The sequence below is a fragment of the Mustelus asterias genome, chromosome 22 (genome assembly GCF_964213995.1).
Source record: "Mustelus asterias chromosome 22, sMusAst1.hap1.1, whole genome shotgun sequence".
NCBI classification, from domain to species: Eukaryota; Metazoa; Chordata; class Chondrichthyes; order Carcharhiniformes; family Triakidae; genus Mustelus; species Mustelus asterias.
The window spans coordinates 1344882-1364415 of NC_135822.1; the positions used below are offsets into that span (position 1 = coordinate 1344882).

Consider the following 19534-nt stretch of genomic DNA (forward strand, 5'->3'; position numbering starts at 1 on the left):
GCCGGGCCACGCTGATTGACAACCGCCCGCTGCCATTCAAACCTGGAGGGGGCGGTTGGAACGCGCCAATCAGCGGGTGGCGGGGGCGGGGCCTGAGCAGGACAAAGGAGGCGCGTCACGGATGATTGACGCGACTATGAACCAATAGGGAGGTGGTTCTGGAACCCGAGCGCCAATCACGACCGTTAGGGCCGGAACGCCGGGCGCGAAGAGGGATGATGGACGGAGGGTTGGACCAATCAGTGGAGGGCAAGGCGGCGGTTCAGCCAATGGGCTCGGGCGGTGTGGGCGGGTCGGGCGGCGGTATTTATTTGAAATTCTCGCGAGAGGCCAGCCATGTTCTTTCAGCAGAGGGAGAGAGCGAGCAGCGAGCGGACAGAGCGCAGGAGCCCCCCAGCTGAGAGCGGCCCGACTGTACCATCACCCGCAGCCTGACAACACCATGAGCGAGGCCGAGACAGAGCAGCAACCCGAGCAACAACAGCAGCAACAGCCAGAAAAACCCAAATCCCCTGGGGAGAAGAAAGTCATCGGTGGGTGAGGCCGGGGGAAGGGGCCCTGGGGGCGGGCAGAGGAGGACAACGCGAGCCCGGGGCTTCCCCGCGGCCTTCGGGAGGCTCGATCCGCGCTCCGACGGCCCGGCCGCTCCCATCAACGGCCGCGGGCGTCGAGCTCTCGCGGATTCGAAAAGTAACGGCCGCCCCCCGAGGGGAGGGGGGGGGGGTTTCGGGGCGGAGGGAGCGGGACCCGCGCCCGCACGGCCCGGGGGAAATGCGGCGGGAATCCCGCTCCTCCCCCCACCTCGCCCGCTCGCCCCCGGGGGCGATCCCATTGTGCCCGGCCCGAGCGGGATCCCCGCGGCCACGTGTAGCCGCCTCTCCCCCGGCCCCGGGGCCTGTCCGGCCGGCCACATGTCGGCAGCGTGCGGGAGGGGGGAAGCCTGGGCCCGAGGCCGCCCGGAGCTTTGGAACCCGCGCTCGGGACCCGCCTCAAACTCAAACCGCCGCCCGGGAGACGTTGGCGCGGCCGTGGAATGTGGTTCAAACGGCCCGAGTGGAACCCCGGGGCCCCCGGCTGCTAACCGCCTCCTGGGCCCGGGCTGACAGGCAGCTTAATCCGCATGGCGGTGCGCTCGTCCCCTCTCCCTCTTTATCCTGTGACAGCTCCGGCACTCTCTCTAATCTGGATTGTGCAGCTTTGTTGACATGGCAATGTGCCAGCAACATTTCACTGGACACTCCAACTTGGCCAAGAACAAAGCACAGGACTCGGTGTGTTCCCCATGCTGTCAGAGGGCAGCTCCCCTTCCCCTCCTGGGGCTTCCCATCCATGCCACAAAGTTTCAGGCACTCCTGGGGCTGTTCAGGCTCTAGCTCCAACTATCTCAGCCTAATTTCACAGCAGATAAAAATGCCCAGGGATAATGGTGCCACCCAGCTTTTCAATGTGTTGAGTGGCCCTTTCTGCCAAATGGATATTGCCGGTTCCCTGGTCACCTCCACTTTGAATAAACACCACCACCACCTTGGGCTACATGAGGGGCAGTTTAATTGTTCACTGACATGTGGGGAGTTCACGTGGAACAAGCAGTCAAATCATGTGGTGTGACTGAATTAAACCAAAATAACAAGTTATTATGACAAGTCAATTGACTTGGCGCTCTCTCTGCTGAGCTCAGTAAGCCCTTTACACCAGTACTGATGTCATCTACTGTCACTCTTGTAATGAAATGAGTTGTCCAATTGAATGACCATGAATAAATCTGACATTTGGTTCATTTTAGGCATTTTGATTTGTTAAATTAGTTAATGGTGTTTCGAACTCGTCAAGTTTGGTTTAGTAGTTATGCTTGTGTGGATTGTTTGGCTAAATAAGGTGTTCAGGTAGATCAGCAATAATCTTATTGAATGGAGGGACAGGCTCAGGGCTGCTTTTGTTATGCTTTGAGGAATAATTAAGAAAATATTTATTTGTGTTTTAAATGTTTCTATGGCTCTTTATAAGAACATTGATTTGTGATTCCATTTTGAAATGACAGTTATCAGTTATGGAGGTGTGTTCTTGTCCATTGTTCCATGCAGCCATCCCTTATCCAGAATCTGTCCTGGTGAATTTGCAGTCATATGGTGATTTACCAGTTGTCCTTAGCAGCAAATTGCTGCTCGTGTGGTTTGGAGTTTTGTAGCAATTTTATTGCTTGTGTTCCTAAACTTGTTGTTCTTTGAAAGTTTAAGCTTGTGTATCAAAACCATATTTTTCTCTTTTCAGCAACAAAGGTTCTTGGAACAGTAAAGTGGTTCAATGTACGAAATGGCTACGGATTTATCAACAGGTCAGTGAACAGTCTCCATGCATAGTATTTACAGCCAGGAGGCTTTTGTCATTGCCATTTTTAATGCTTGAAACTTATACATAGAATTGTGTAAAATTATTAAGTCAGTTTGTCATGATACTGTAAAATGTTGAGTTAAATTATTGAATAAATTGCCCTCTGGATGTGACTGGTGCAAATATGTGAAGTATAACTCTTTTGCTTTGTAGGAATGATACAAAGGAAGATGTATTTGTACATCAGGTGAGTGTATATTTTAAGAAATGCATGTATACTATTGGTAGAAGTCCCTATAAACAGCTGTTGGAAGTGTTACAATCGTTTGGTTAGTATAAACATACCAATCCAATGTCTCTGATGGGGGATATGCAATTTTATGGACAGTTATGTCGGCAAATATGTTGAACTAATTAATAGAATTTGTAATTATAGTGTCTTTCGCAATCTCATGATTTAGGAGTGAGCCATTTGCCCACTGTCCTTCACTTGGTTTATGGCTGTTCTGTATCTCCATTTCAGTTATTTTGCTTTCCCTATATCCCTTCATGCCTTTCAAAGAGCAAATTACTCTAGATGTCGGAATCCTAAATAAAACCAAAAAATGCTGGAAATACCCAGTATGGAAATTCTCCTGTTTAACCAATTTATTGGAGTTGTTTGAAAAAGCAACATGTGCTGTGGATAAAGCAGCCATTTCCAGAAGGCATTTGATAAAGTGCCACATAAAGGATTTGTGGGAAATAAAAGTTCATGGTGTAGGGGTAAGATTATCTACCTAACAGGAAAGGTGGCATAAATGGGTCTCTTTTTAGTTGGCAAGATGTAACGCATGGTCTGCTATAAGGATCAGTCCTGGGACCTCAAACTGTTTCAAGTCATGTGACTTTGGTGAAGAGACCAAAGTATGGTTACCAAATTTACTTATGGCAAAGGTAGGTAGGATAGTGAGTTGTGAAGAACGCATAAAGAGGCTTCCAGGGGATATAGGTAGGTTTAATGAGTCAGCAAGGATCTGTCAAATGGAGTATAATGTGACATTGTGCATTTTGGCAGGAAGAGTAACAAGTGTATTATCTAAATGGGTGAGAGATTGTAGAGGGGTCTGCGTAACTTTGTGCATGAACTGCAAATGGTTGCTATGCAGGTAAGGCAGAAGTAGATAAGGTTTATGGAGATTGGGCAGGAATGTGGAGTTGAGATTATAATCTGATTAGCCATGATTTTATGGAATGACAACAGGCTCGAGGGGCTGGTCAGCTGGCCTACTCCAACTAATTCTCGTGTCTGGCAGCATCTTGGAGGGTGTGTTTCAGGCTGGTGACCTTTCATCAGCAGTTAGTTCCATCAAAGGATCAGTGACCTGAAATATTTGTTATCTCTGTAGGTATTGCCAGATCTGCTGAGTATTTCCGAAACTATAACCTTTTAATTTTTCAATTAGAAATCCTTCCTGATATCACACCTGAATGCCAGAGTAAAGCTGGATCTGAGGGGCTAGGGCTGGCTTATTACAGAAGCTGGAGCTAATCTGGACAGAGCAAATGACATGCAGGCTTTTGTAGTCTGCTCCTGTGATTACTGGACCAATTCAACTTAAACAACTCTACATGTTTATCATACATGTGGTTACAGTATAGCCCCTTAATGTTTGTGTTTTTCTAAAGGGAAGAGCCAACACATGTTTCGGAGCACTGGTTAGATTTCTAAAAAGAGCAGGATAATGTTCTTTACTATACATGCAAGAAGGAAAATGGGTAGGTGGAAAATTCCACGATAGTGGCTTGATTATTGCGCACTGAGACGGTTAAGCTTTAGATATGAGCAATGATGAAGGATTGCTACAGTAGTTTGTCCGATGTGCAAAGCAAGGACAAGATGACCAGTGGAATGGCTGTTATATTAAAATTTCGAGACAATGGGTAATTGCCAAGGTGGTGATCTTCAAGGCTGATGTGAGCTTTTCGTAAAGCAGGAATGTGAAATTTTTGGACGCAATCTGAGGTAATGTTGAGTTTAGTGCATGTTACATTTTGGTGAGGAAAGGTACTGGGGACATTGAATCCCTGCAGCAAAGAAGATGGCCTGTTCAGCCTGCCCCGAATCCCTGGAGAGGGAACATGCGGTGTCCACGGGCGAGGTTGACGCTTTCCGCGCCCGCTGGGCACCGCAGGGATTGGGGTGCATTATTGACCCCAATAATCACATTTTAATTTGATGTTTTTAAGTTTCCTTTGTACTTTGATTTCTGTTCGGGCTGTTCCCCCTCCTTTTTGGGGAGCTGCCCCTTTTACTTTGTCCTGATTTAATCTGAGTTTGTTTACTTGGTTTGGTTTGACCTAAAAAGAGGACAGACCCACCTAGGCCCTATCTCACATATTTAGCCTGCTAATTCCCCTGACACTAAGGGACAATTTAGCATGGCCAATCCACCTAACCTGCACATCTTTTGGACTGTGGTGTTGAGATGCCGGCATTTTACTGGGGTAGGCACAGTAAGTAGTCCCTCAACACCAGGTTAAAGTCCAACAGGTTTATTTGGTAGTATGAGCTTTCAGAGCGCTGCTCCATCAGGTGAGTGATGAAGGGGCAGGGCTCCAAATGCTTGTGCTAGCAAATAAACCTGTTGGACTTTAACCTGGTGTTGAGAGACTTCTTACTGTATCTCTTGGACTGTTTGGGGGGAGGGGGGGACCCGGAGGAAACCCACGCAGACACGGAGAGGACGTACAAACTCCACACAGTCACCCGAGGCTGGAATTGAATCCGGGTCCCTGGAGCTGAGAGGCAGTTTCCCCATGGGCAAAGGTTATTTGGTTATCTACATGCTTGTATCTAGTACCACCAGAATTGCTTCCATCCAATTATGTCTTGTATAATTCCAAGGTTTTCTATCTTTCTGATTTCACTTGTGTCTTGATTGAAAAATTATTACTTCCAGGGATATGTAATCTGTCTTTCACAACTTTGCATGCATGTCTCCTTCTTTAATTTAGCTTAATATTCCTGATTTACCTTTTTCATACTCTGTCCAAGAATTAAGTACTGAAGTTTATGTAAATTGATAGCACAAGACAAAATAGTAGATGCATTTCAGTTACTTTTTGCTCTGACCCAAACTATTTCAGAATAAAAAGTTAAATGTATAAATCTCTCAATCAACATGTGGTCACTTAGGCACTGGGAGAAGGACATGGCATGAACTCCTGCTGTGGTTTTTTCCCCATCATCGGGTCAGGTAATTGGTAGGTTCTCAGGAAATTGATTGCATGCATTATCGCGCAGTGTGGAAATTGCTTTTCTGGCTCTGTTCTGAATTTGTTGTAACTTTGCGCTTGTTGATGAGTAATCCAGAAATTTGTACTTGGTCAGGAGTGATTCGCTGGAACAGGAATGGATGCAGTATTGGTTCATGTATAATTTTCCTTAGGTCAGTAAGCATTCCTGGGCAGAAAATGCTCCAGTTTTGCATTGATCTTGGTGATCCCATATAGTTTTGAATGTTTTGACTGGATATACAAGATCTCCATTTCTACTGCACTTGTGTTCATTTAAATAATTTGACCGGCAACTTAGTTCAGTGCTAATGTCATCTTGGTGTCTTTAGAATATTAACATGTAGAAATTTGAGCATTTTTTGTTTGGAGGACCCATTTCAAATGGATTAATAATCCACAGACTCTCTAAATTATAGAATCATGTACATTCATACCCATGTAAAGCTCAGCAGTGTGCTGTTAATGAAATTGCCTAAAGTTCTGTCAGGGCATTCTGGTATAGTTAACATGGGTATGATTGTTCAAGCTTCTTTCCTTCACCAGATATGGGTGGCACAGTGCCAGTGACCTGGGTTCAATTCCCAGCTTGGGTTACTGTCTGTGCGGAGTTTACATGTTCTCCCTGTGTCTGTGTGGGTTTCCTCCCATAATCAGAAAGACGTGCTGGTTAGGTCCATTGGCCATGTTAAATTCTTCCTCAGTGTACCCAAACAGGTGCTGGAGTGTGGCGACTAGGGGATTTTCACAGTAACTTCATTGCAGTGTTAATGTAAGCCTATTTGTGACACTAATAAATAAACTTAAAGGAAGTTAAACCTACTTGTTCAGCATCATGCTTTTGACTACAGCATTTTACAAAACTTCTGCTCTTCATGGACTGGGTGGCATCTGTTGGAAGGTGTCTCCACTGCCTGCCTACTCACTGAGCAGCTGCAGATTATTTCAGCACTTTTTTTCTCCTGCTGTTTACTGGCCTGATTCTGTGAGAATATCACTGACACGCTGTTTGGTGTGTGGCATTTCTGACATTGCCAATAAGCAGGATGGTCAATAATGTTTCACCTTCGCCACTGATAACAAGTCCCACTGATACTCTTTTGAGATGTCTGAGCTCTCGAGGGGTCCAAAGACCCACATTTGAGAACCATTGCTTTAAAGAATTCTGCTCCATAGTATATGCATCTCGGTTGAAGGCTTTACAAATTGTCTAGATGGAAGATTTATTTCATTTAAAGTTATGAGGGTAAGTTCAATGCATTTTGAGAAGGAAGGGTATTCAGGGGTGGCTGTTTTGAGTTTGGGAGGCTGATGAGTGAATAAATTGCCGTGACAGATTGGAAACTACAGGTGAGCGGAAGGTTTTAAAACATTTTAATTTATTTAGGGGTATAGGAAGAGTCTCCAGTGAAAAGCAGGTCATGTCAGTAGCGAATGGGGGCTTGGCATTCTTCTCCTAGCTGATGACTGTTATTGGAACCATGTGCTCATGAATCCAGGCGCAAGTTCCTATATTTGGATTGTACAGAAGTTAGTTACTGTTGACAACTGTTGATCTAGTTAATTCAGTCACCTTTTCAAGTGTGGTGTTTATCTGCTCTTTGCTTAGTGTTGAAACTCCAATCACGGCAGTTATGTACTGTTGGAGCGCGTACACTATGAGGAATACCTAAGTGCTGAGGGATCTTGTCAGGTTAAGGAGATGGTTTGCACTTGGATTTTAATGCCATACATTGCTCTATGAATTCCATTGATTGCTGTAGAGAAAGTGTTAATGTCTCCAATTGATGACTTCAGAGCTCTTTCCGCTGCTTGCACTGAAGCATTCCAATGCTCTTTCTCTTGCATGTTGAGTAAGAAATACTACTATTCTCCAAATAGGTGACAGTTGTGGGAAATGTAATATAATATATTCCTTAATGGCTGTAAATATGAAGGAAATGATTTTACATCTTACTGTGATGCTACACTCTTCACAGACTGCCATAAAGAAGAATAACCCACGGAAATACCTACGTAGTGTTGGAGATGGTGAAACTGTGGAGTTTGACGTGGTGGAAGGTGAAAAGGTACTGAATAGCTTTAGTTCAGATGCTGCAAGATGTTATATTAAAACAGCCAATTTTGAAATTTTCTGGGTCTGTTAAACCTTTGGGGTTTTTTTTGCGTTACTAAAAGTTTCTAATTCGATCTGTTCAGGTAGGATTTGTAACATTGAGTTCTGACAGAAATATAAATAAAATTAATGGCATGTTCTCAACCTGACTTTTAATTTTTTTTGTCTATGTATACTTCAAATTTTGTTTTAGGTTGAATATAGTACTTCTGTTTTGTAGGGTGCAGAGGCGGCAAATGTAACTGGTCCAGGTGGAGTTCCAGTCCAAGGAAGCCGATATGCTGCGGACCGAAATCGTTACCGTCGCTACAACCCTCGCCGCCGAGGGCCACCACGTAATGTAAATATAGGCATTAGGCTTGTAGCTATTGCCATTAACATACTGATTTGAGGGCAGCTAGGTAACAATGTTGCTTTGTGTAAGTTTTTCCAAGTGGAACTAAATAACATCAGCTGCAAAGCACTACTGGAGATAGCTATATATGTGCGATCAATATATGGATAAATTAATAGCATTTGCTGCTGCTTTGGCTATAACTGATCATAAAGACTGGGAATCCGCATCTCGTCCTCTAACCTGTACAACTGGGCGGCACGGTAGCACAGTGGTTAGCACTGCTGCTTCACAGCTCCAGGGTCCTGGGTTCGTTTCCCGGCTTGGGTCACTGTTTGTGTGGAGTTTGCACGTTCTCCTCGTGTCTGCGTGGGTTTCCTCCGGGTGCTCCGGTTTCCTCCCACAGTCCAAAGATGTGTGGGTTAGGTTGATTGGCCAGGTTAAAAATTGCCCCTTAGAGTCCTGAGATGCGTAGGTTAGAGGGATTAGCGGGTAAAATATGTAGGGGTAGGGCCTGGGTGGGATTGTGGTCGGTGCAGACTCGATGGGCCGAATGGCCTCCTTCTGCGCTGTAGGGTTTCTATGATTTCTATGAACTGAAACCCAGGAGTCAAAGGAATATGGGAAACGGGCATGGTGTTCTAAATGACCAAAACATTGTTAATTAGTTGGAGTGCATGGAGAGGGGGAGGTGGTTTTACTAAATTTTACTGTGGTAATGCTAATTTGAAGGGTGTTTTGTATTGTTCACGTTTTATATTGGATAAAAAAGGCTTAATTAGACACTTGGTTAAACTGGTTTGACATTGTTCAAAATTTGTATTCCATCCATCAAGCATGATAATGAAATCCAAATTCTTTCATGGGACGTGGATGGCACTGGCTAAGCCAGCATTTGTTACTTGTCCCCAATTGCCATTCAACTGAGTGAATTGCTAGGCCATTTCAGAGGGCAGTTAAGAGTTAGCCACATTACCATGAATCTGGAGTAAATGTAGGCCAGACCAGGTAAAGATGGCAGATTTTCTACCCTCAAAACACTCGTGAACCAGGTGGGTTTGATCAGCAATAGATAGTTTCATGACAACATTACTGAGACTAAAATTCCACCAGTTGTCCTGATGGAATTTGAGCACAACCCCAGGGCTTGAACCTTTGATTACAAGTTCAGTGACATTATCACTGCACCACTCTCTTCCCAACTCTACATCAAAGAAAGTCTGCCTTTTATCTGTGCACCTTGTCTGCAGATTTACTGGCTGTGCTCAAATTGTATTAGTTGTTAATTTTGGATTAAAAACAATAAATGGTCTCCATGATTTTAATTTAGTACCAACAGAACATTGAAGGTGGAGAGAAAGGAGATGGAGCAGAAACAGCAACAGATGGAGAAAACCAGGAATATCAAAATCAACAGCATCGTCCTCCATACAGAAGACAGCGTTATCCACCCTACTTTGTTCGTCGCCGCTATGGTCGCCGTCCACAATATAGCAACCAGCCTCAGGGAGAAATTACTGAGGTAGCATCCAGACAAGTTGTAGAGATTGCTTTTTGCAAATTTGGTCAATTGGTTTATTAAAATATTGGCAATTTTCCAAATGGTGATAAAGATTTAGTGACTTTGCACCCATTACTACTTATCAAGAACAATAGAAGAATCCTTGAACTGCCAGGTACTAGCTAGCATTCATCTCATTAGAGGGAGCTAATAACTGATGAGGAAAACTTTGATCTAGTCCAACTGAGCGAGTGAATATAGCCTCCCCTTTTCTGTCCTGTATCATGTATTGTTTCTGGAGTGGTACCACGTTTTTGTCTTCTTTCATTTCATATATTGAACTTCGTCTTAAGACTAAAAAAACAAGACATATAGAAACAGAACATAGCAGGAGGAGGCCATTTGGCCCTTCGAGTCTGCTCCACCTTCATTATGATCATAGCTGATCATCCGACTCATTAGCCTAATCCTGCTTTTTCTCCCATAACCTTTGATCCCATTCGCCCCAAGTGCTATATTTAGCTGCCTCTTGAATACACTCAATGTTTTGGCATAACTACTTCCCGTGGTAATGAATTTCACAGACTCGCCACTCTTTGGGTGAAGAAATGTCTCCTCACCTCCATTCTAAATAGTCTACCCTGAATCCTCAGACTGTGACCCCTGGTTCTGAATTCCCCCACCATTGGGAATATCCTCCCTGCATCTACCCTGTCTAGTCCTGTTAGAAATTTGTAAGTCTCTGAGATCCCCTTCGTCGTCTGCACTCTAGCAAAAACAATCCTAACTTAGTCAATCTCTATCAGTCCCGCCATCCCCGGAATCCGTCTGGTAAACCTTTGCTGCACTCCCTCAAGAGCAAGAACATCTTCCTCAGAAAAGGAGACTAAAACTGCACACAATACTCTAGGTGTGGCCTCACCAAGGCCCTGTATAATTGCAACAACACATCCCTGCTCCTGTACTTAAAACCTCTTGCAATGAAGATCAACATGCCATTTGTCATCTTTACCACCTGCATGCTTGTCTTCAGTGATGTTTCCATTGTAGCTCTTGTTCATGTTGAATCTGTTGTATAATGCAGGTCAGTTCCTTTTTTTGGTCAATTCCAGTGTGACTTCAATCAGCCACTAGTAATTATTTAACGTCAGCTTGCAGGTGGAAGTCATTATGTAACTATAAGCATATGTATATTGGGCCTTTTGGGAACGGCGGGGACATGTTAGATCAGCTAGATAGCCAATATCTTTTCCCAAAGGCAGGCGAGTCCAAAACTAGAGGACATCGGTTTAAGGTGAGATACAAAAGGGTACAGAGGGGCAATTTTTTCTGAGGGTGGTGAGTGTCTGGAACAAGCTGCTAGAAGTAGTAGTAGAGGCAGGTACAATTTTTCTTTCAAAAAGCGTTCAGACAAGTAAGATGGCTATCAAGGGATATGGGCCAAGCCTAGGCAATTGACACTAGCTTAGTCATTTTTTAAAAAAAAGGGCGGCATGGACTAGTTGGGCTGAAGGGCCTGTTTCCATGCTGTAAACCTCTGATTCTTATGTTACTGTTCTAATCGTTTATTCTTTTTGCTCTAAAAGGGTGGTGAAATAAATGAAAACCAAGTTGCTGGGGAAGAAGGTGGTAAACCCAACAGAGGACAAAATCGTTTTAGGGGCTACCGTCCACGCTACCGCAGGTATGCTGCAGCTTTCCTGTGGAAACCAAGATCCAAACATTAGCCTTGCCGCGTATCTTGTAACTATTGAGCTGGAGCTTTTTTGCATGATTCCTTAATGAGAATCTGCTGTTCAGAATTGGATAGATTCAGAACAGATCTAGCAGCTTAAAAACTGGGCATCCATGAGGTGCTGTGGCTGTAACCTTGTGGCCCAGCATATCCCTCTGACAGCCATTATGTTCAAGCCAAGGGATCAGCGCTGGTTCAGTGAAGAATGCAGGATGGCATTTTTGATTTATTCTTGCACTCAGCCTTTATTACCTACCCCTATATTGCTCTTGAACTGCGCAGTTTGCTAGACTGTTTTGGAGGGCAGTTAAGAGTCAACCACTGCTGTGCATCTGGAGTCATGTGTAGGTCAAACCAGATACAGTTCATTCAATTTAGTGAACCAAGATGGGTTTTTACAATTGATGATTTCATTACCACTGTTACTGGAATTGATTCTACACTTGGTTGACTTGCACACTTGCTATGGTGGGATTTTAAACCCATGTTGCCAAGGCCTTGGACTGGGCCTTTTGGATTACTAGTCCAGCAGTATTACCATTATGTCACTGTCCCCTCAGGAGCAACACCAGGCATATCTAAAAATGAGGTATCAAGCCAAACCGAACAACCAGAAGGAGGCACCTCTACAAATATCATCCTCATTGATGGGTAGCCAAGCACATTAGTGCTGAGGCATTTGCAGCCATTTTAGCCATAAGTGCTGAGTGGATGATCTCCATCTCTGGAGGTGCTCTGCATCAAGTGCCAATTTTTGATGCATTCCATGTTGTACCAGAAGCGGCTGAAGACATTGGATACTGCAAAGGTTATTGGCCCTGCCAACTCCCTGGTAACAGCAGACTTGTGCTCCAGAACTAGCCACATCTCTAGCCAGGCTATTCCTGTACAGAGCTCAGTTTGGTTTCAGGCAGGGCCACCTGGCTCCTCTCCTCGTAGCCTTGGTCTAACCATGGACGAAAGATCTGAGGTGAGGCTACTCTATGCATCAAGGCAGCATTTGGCAAAGTGTGACATTTGCAATAAAATGAATGAACTAATCGCGCAGATATAAAACGGGTACGATATAGTTAGGATTATGGTGACATGCCTGCAGAGTGACATGGGGTGGGAATTGAATCTCCCAGAGTATTCAATATTTAAGAAGGACAAGCATAAAGGAAAAGGTGGTGGAGTGGCACTGCTGGTTAAAGAGGAAATTAACACAATAGTGAGAGAATATTAGCTCTGACAACACGGAGTCTGGGTAGAATTGAGAAATGTCAAAGGGCAAAAACATTAGTGGGTGTCATATATAGGCCCCCAAACTGCAGTGGTGATGTTGGAAATGGCATTAAACATGAAATTAGAGATGCATGTGATAAGGGAATATCGGTGATCATGGGTGATTTTAATCTGCACATAGATTGGGCAAATCAAATTAGCCACAATGCCGTAGAGGAAGAATTCTTGGAGTGTATACGGGATAGTTTTCTTGACCAATATGTGGAGGAACCAACTAGAGACGTACTGTGTAATGAGAAAGGAATCATTGCCAATCTAGCTGTATGAGACCCCTTGGGGATGAGCGACCATAACATGGTAGAATTTTTTATCAAGATTGAGAGTGAAGTAGTTGATTAGGAGACTAGGGTGCTGAATCTTAATAAAGGAAACTGAGGGCATGAGTTGGCCTTGGTAGATTGGGGAGAATTACTTAAAGGGATGACAGTGAATAGACAATGGCAAACGTTCAAGGAACACATGGGGGAACTGCAGCAACTGTTTATTCCTGTCTGACACAAAAGGAAGAAGCATACAGATTGGCCAAGAAAAATAATAGGTCTGAGGATTAGGAGCAGTTTAGAATTCAACAAAGAAAGACCAAGGAATTGATTAAGAAGGGGAAAATACAGTACGAAAGTAAGCTTGCAGGGAACATAAATACTGGCATGAGTTTCTATAGATACGTGAAGAAAAAGACAAATGTAGGTCCCCTACGGACTGAAACAGAGGAATGTATAATGGGGGACAAAGAAATGGCCAAGCAACTGAATACATACTTTGGTTCTGTCTTCAAGAGGACACAAATCAGATGTCAGAACTGTTGGAGAGTGCAAGATTTAGTGAGAGGAAAGAACTGAGGGAGATCAATTTTAGTAGAGAAATGGTATTGGGAAAGTTGATGGGATTGAAGGTGGATAAATCCCCAGGGCCTGATAATCTACATCCCAGAGTACTTAAAGAAGAGGTTCTAGAAATAGTGGATGCATTGGTGGTCATCTTCCAGGATTCTATAGACTCTGGAACAGTCCCTGCAAATTGGAGGGTAGCAAATGTCGCTCCAATATTCAAAAAGGGAGGTAGAGAGAAAACGGAATTATAGACCAGTAAGCTTAACATCGGCAGTGGGGAAAGTTCTCGAATCATTATCAAGGACTTTATAGCAGAGTATTTAGAAAGCAGTGGCAGGATCAGACAGAGTCAGCATGAATTTATGAAGGAGAAATCATGTTTGACAAATCTGTTATAATTCTTTGAAGACGTAACTGGTAGAGTTGACAAGGGGGAAGCAGTAGATGTGGTATATTTGGACTTTCAGAAAGTATTTGACAAAGTCCCGCACAAGAGATTATCGTGCAAGATTAAAGCGCATGGGATTGGGGGAAGTGTACTGAGATGGATAGAAAACTGGTTGGTAGAGAGAAAACAGTAGGAATTAATGGGTGCTTTTCAAATTGGCAGGCAATAACTTGTGGGGTGCCACAGGGATCGGTACTGAGGCCCCAGCTATTCACTATATATAAATGATTTGGATGAGGGAACAAAATGTAACGTCTCAAAGTTTGCAGATGATACCAAATTGGGTGGGAGGGTGAACTGTGATGAGGATGCAGAGATCCTTCAGAATGATCTGGACAGGTTGGGTGAGTGGGCAAATCAATGGCAGATGCAGTATAGTTTGGATAAATGTGAGGTTATTTACTTTGGAAGCAAGAACAAGAAGGCAGGTTACTACCTGAATGGTTGTAAATTTGGAGACGGAGTGTGCAGTGGGACCCGGATGTCCTGGTGCACCTGTCACTGAAGGTAAGCATGCAAGCGCAGCAGGTGGTAAAGAAGGCAAATGGCATGTTGGCCTTTGTTGCGAGAGGCTGAGTGCAGGAGCAGGAATGTGTTGTTGTAATTATACAGGGCCTTGGTGAGGCCACGCCTAAGAGTATTGTGTGCAGTTTTGGTCTCCTTTTCTGAGGAAGGATGTTCTTGATCTTGAGGGAGTGCAGCGAAGGTTTACCAGGCAAGAGTGGTGAGCCTGTGGAATTCATTACCACAGAAGTAGTTGATGCCAAAACATTGAATGAATTTAAGAGGCGGGTGAATGGGATCAAAGGTTATGGGGAGAAAGCAGAATTAGGCTATTGAGTTGGACAATCAGCCATGATTGTGATGAATGGCGGAGCAGGCTTGAAGGGCCAAATGGCCTCCTCCTGCTCCTTGTATGTTTCTGTAAAGGAGCCCTAACTGGAGTTAGTGAGAATTGGGCAAAATCTCCCAACAAGAGAATCTAACCTTTTCCTCTTGATTGCGTTACCATTGCTGAGTTGCCCACTATTGACATTGTTGAGCTTGCCATCAACCAGAATCTGAACTGGACCGATTGTGAATAGTGTGGCTACAAAACCAGGTCAGCTTGGAATTCTGCAGCGAGTTAGTCTCCTTCTGACTCTAAAGCCTGACCACTATCTGTGGCAAGGGAGTGTGACGTCATCCATGAACTTAACATTGACTCACTGCACATTGGCAGCAGTGTAGTAGATACAAGATGTGTTACAGCAACTCGCCACTTGCTCTAAGCAATCACATTGCTTTAAGCTGTCTATCTGTTTTTCTTCACCCACCCCCTGCAATGTGTGTGTGGGTTTGTTGCTACCTGACTAAGGTTGTGGGCAAATGTCATTTGGCTGCAATTTAAATCTGCGCTGATAGCTAAAGAGGGATAGGTTGCCTGGCATTGAAAGCTGCGTCTAATGCCGTAGTGAAATTAGTTTCAATTAATTGTTTTGCCACAGAGGACCTCCTCGCCCACGTCCACCAAGGGAGGGAAGTAGTGAAGAAGATAAAGAAAACCAAGGGGATGGCCAGCAAGATCAACAGTCACACCCCAGGCGATTTCGCCGCAACTACAACTATAGGCGTCGTCGACCACAAAACCCTAAACCAAAAGATGGCGAGGAGGTAAGATCATGACTAATGTTGGTGCCCATTAACACTGGGCTGCGAGGTAAATTTGCTGATAGCTGAAACTGTCTCTGCCATGTTCCTACGTTTTCCTAGCCCTTAACCAACTGATTTCTGTGGTTCCTTTTTTATCTTGCCTCTTCACCTTGTGCATCAGACCTACCTCTTGTTCACTTCACCACCCAAGCTTCCATCCCAGCCTCGTGCCAGCTGCTACTATTGGTGCTGTCCCTCTCCTTTGAAATCTGCAAATGTTTCACACCCATGACTCCTGCCTTTGCAAACTGTTATTCCATCTTTTCCTCCCTCAAATCTCTCCATGTTTGCAAGTATTTGAGCATTTTCTGTCATTTTGACTGCTCTGAAATGACTGACTTGTGACATTGGGAGCATCATCATCCTCTCGTAACCCAATTTAGTTTTCCTGCTGAGCAAGATTGCTGTTGATTGTTGCAGGCTCTGGTAGTAACCAGAGAATCTTTTACCGTGGCTTTTCTTCCTAACTCCCTCCCTGCAGAAGATCTGTCCTGGCCCCCTTGGGGGTCTCATCTATGGATGCCCTTCAGCACTATCCAAAAAGGTGACTGGTTCGATGCAAAGTTGCTATCCATCCTTGAACCCTCCATTCTATTGGAATGTTCCAGTCCTGAATGATCTGACAAAATCTCATTAAATATTTGCAAATACTGATGCTTTTCTGACTGTTGCAACCCACTCTGTTCCCTTATCCTCAATTCCATCCACTTCACTGGTGTGGATTGTACTGGTGTCCTTGTTCACAACTTGTCCTGCTTGGCCCTGAGTTCAGCTTCCAACCAAGTCTTCCGCCCATCCTGAAACCCTTTTCATATTTGCTTTGCTGCCTTCGGTTATTGTTCTCGAGCTTGCCACCCACCTCTTATTAGTTTTGAGGTCATTGAAAACTAACTAGTGCCCAATCACCCAACTCTCTGACCCCCATTGACTCCCATTTTCCAAATGTCTGTTTTTAGCTTGCTAATCCTTTTGTCCAACTCCCTCTCTTGCCTCCTCTAGCCCTACAACTCGCAAGAGCTCTGCATTCCTCCAATGCTCGCCTCTTATCCAAACCACCCTCCCTCCCATCCCACCATTGATGGATGTGCTGTCTCTGCTTTGGTTTTTTGAGCCTGCTCTACCATTCATTTTGATCATGGCTGATCATATTCAATATCCTGATCCTGCCTTCCCCTCCATATCCCTTGATCCCTTTAGCCCCAAGAGCTGTATCTAATTTATTCTTAAAATCAGAGTGTTTTGGCCTCAGCTGCATTCTGGGTAGTGAATTCCACACATTCACCACCATCTGGGTGAAGGAATTTCTCACCTCAGTCCTAAAAGGTTTACCCCTTATCCTCAAACTATGACCCCCTATTTCTAGATTCCTCTCTCCCACCCCTCCCAAAATCGGGATCATTCTTCTAAACTCCAGTGAATATAATCCTAACCGACTTAGTCTCTCCTTGTATATGACAGACCCGCCATCCCTGATAAACCTTCGCTGTGCTTCCTCTTTAGCGAGGACACCAAAACTGCACGCACTACTCCAGGTGTGGCCTCACTATCGTCTATACAATTGCCAGAAAACATCTCTATCCCTATACTTAAATCATCTTGTGCTGAAAGCTAACATACCATTTTGTCACCTGATATTGGCATCAAGCAACTTGAGATAATGCAACAGGTGTGAGTAAAAGCTCCAGTGATTTAACTAACGCTGTAATCTAAATCAATGACCACGATAATCTTTTGAGGGTAGATGAGTTATTCCTTGTTATCTGCTGTATGTGAACAGTTTTTGATCTTATTTTTAAATCTGCACCTGGAGCAGATTCTCTCATAGTCGAGCTTGAGTTGATTGTGGTTACTTCTGTCTTTCAGACCAAGGCACCCGAAACACCAGCTGAGAACATCTCTGCTCCGGAGACCGAGCAGGGCAATGCTGAGTAACACCAGCTCAGCATCTCTTAACATCAACTAAGTAAGTATTTTAATATTTGTTTATTGTCTTTGATAGATGTACCCAAGCTGCAACAATTACTCCACATTTGTCTTACAGTTTTGTCATCAAACGAAGACCATCAAAGTCAAATTCCAGCAATAATAAGAAGTGAGCTTTCGACTGTAATGAAGATCTGCAGTGCTTGCATACAGTTGACCAGATACCAGAACGTTTCACACTAGTAAACCTATGCAGCATGGTTTCTTAACCTTTCCTGGAACTGCTTTTTGGAACTGGCTTAAAACAGATTTTTGTAGATGGTCTATTTTCCTTTTTACTTCAGATGGTTTTTAAGCTTATTTGATATCTGGTCAATTTGAATTTTTGAAATACCAGTTTTTAATTTGTAAGCATTGTACACCTGAAATTTAAGTACAACCGGGCATCTAATAAAGGTCCGAAAGAACACCATTCGATGTCTTAATTTGTAGTATGAGGCCTGTGTATGTGGCTACATTTAGTAGTATGAGGTCTTGGCAGGATATGGTGCTAAATGGTCTTGTCTTTTCCCATCTATATTGATTAAGTTAAAGCTGAAGAGATGTTAAATCTCCAGCCAGTTTTTTTTATCCATTTATTTTTAGGATAAATGTTGCTGGCAAGGCCAGCTTTTATTGCCCATCCCTAATTGCCTTCTAAGGTGGTGGTTTCACACTAGTAAACCTATAAGCAGCCTTGTAACAGTTGTCATCCCTGTTGAGGGGGAAAGTTTTGACCCAGTGGCTGAAGAAATGGCAGTTCTGCTTTTCATGCTTCTGCCTCCTCTCCTGAGTTAGAAGGTTGTTGTGGATTCAAGTCTCACTCAGTTGCAGGAAGTAAAAGATTACATGGTCCTCCTTTTATTTGAAAAGAATTGGGTGTTGCTGGTGAGTATTCTTAAGATTTTCTTCCAAAAGGGACATTTTGTGAACCAGGTTTCATGGTCCTGTTTATTCTTGAATGGGTAGACCAGAGTTTGAGGAACGGTGATGGGCCACTGCCACCCTCAACTGTTGCAGTCCATATGTAGGTGCAGCCACTGTACTGTTAGGGATGTCCCAGCATTTTGACGCTCATCGTGAAGGAACGGTGATCTTGTTCCAAGTCAGGGTGGGTAGCTTGGAGGGAAATGTGCAAGTGCAAAGCAGTTCGTGTCAATATGCAGAAAAAGCTAGAGGATATCCAGGCTTGGGTTGATAAGTGGTAAATTACACTCCTACCACACAAATGAAGGAATCTGCTGCTTTTGTCCCCTGGTTGTAAAGGTCACGGGTTTGAAAGGTGCTGTTGAGTATCTTGTAGATGGTACACACTGCTGCCATTGTGCATTGGTGGCAAAGTGAATCTTCAAGGTGGTGCATGGGTGCCAATCAGTAGGCTATTTTGTCCTGGATGGTGGTGGGTAAGTGTGTGGTATTGGTGCTGCACTCATCCAGGCAAGTAGAGTATTCCATCTTGCATCTGACTTGTGCCTTGTAAGATAATGGCCAGGCTTTGTGGAGTCAGGAATGGGTTGCTCAGAGTTTTGTTTCTGGTCAATGATGACACTGAATTTTGAGGGTGTTTTCAGTGATGGTAATGTCATGTGATGACATTCTCTTGTTCATCCTAAGCCTATACGTTCTCCAGTTATTTCTACATATGGGCATTAGAGTATAAAAGCTGGAGTCTGATGATGCAGCTGTATAGAACGCTGGTTAGGCCACATTTGGAGTACTCCGTCCAGTTCTGGTCGCCGCACTACCAGAAGGACGTGGAGGCGTTGGAGAGAGTGCAGAGAAGGTTTACCAAGATGTTGCCTGGTATGGAGGGTCTTAGCTATGAGGAGAGATTGGGTAAACTGGGGTGGTTCTCCCTGGAAAGATGGAGAATGAGGGGAGAACTAATAGAGGTGTACAAGATTATGAAGGGGATAGATAGGGTGAACGGTGGGAAGCTTTTTCCCAGATCAGAAGTGACGTTCACGAGGGGTCACGGGCTCAAGGTGAGAGGGGTGAAGTATAACTCAGATATTAGAGGGATGTTTT

At 44.1% G+C, this 19534-nt stretch overlaps 1 protein-coding gene across 1 annotated transcript; it reads left to right on the top strand.

Moving 5' to 3' along the window:
* The first annotated feature begins 336 nt into the window (after positions 1-336).
* ybx1 (Y box binding protein 1) lies at positions 337-17939 on the top strand. The gene is given in 11 exon segments (XM_078238588.1): positions 337-390; positions 392-533; positions 2269-2332; positions 2542-2575; positions 7584-7673; positions 7941-8060; positions 9385-9576; positions 11142-11239; positions 15340-15505; positions 17408-17507; positions 17586-17939. Coding segments are annotated over 10 exon segments (1029 nt in total). The 3' UTR covers positions 17477-17507; positions 17586-17939.
* The last annotated feature ends 1595 nt before the right edge of the window (positions 17940-19534 follow it).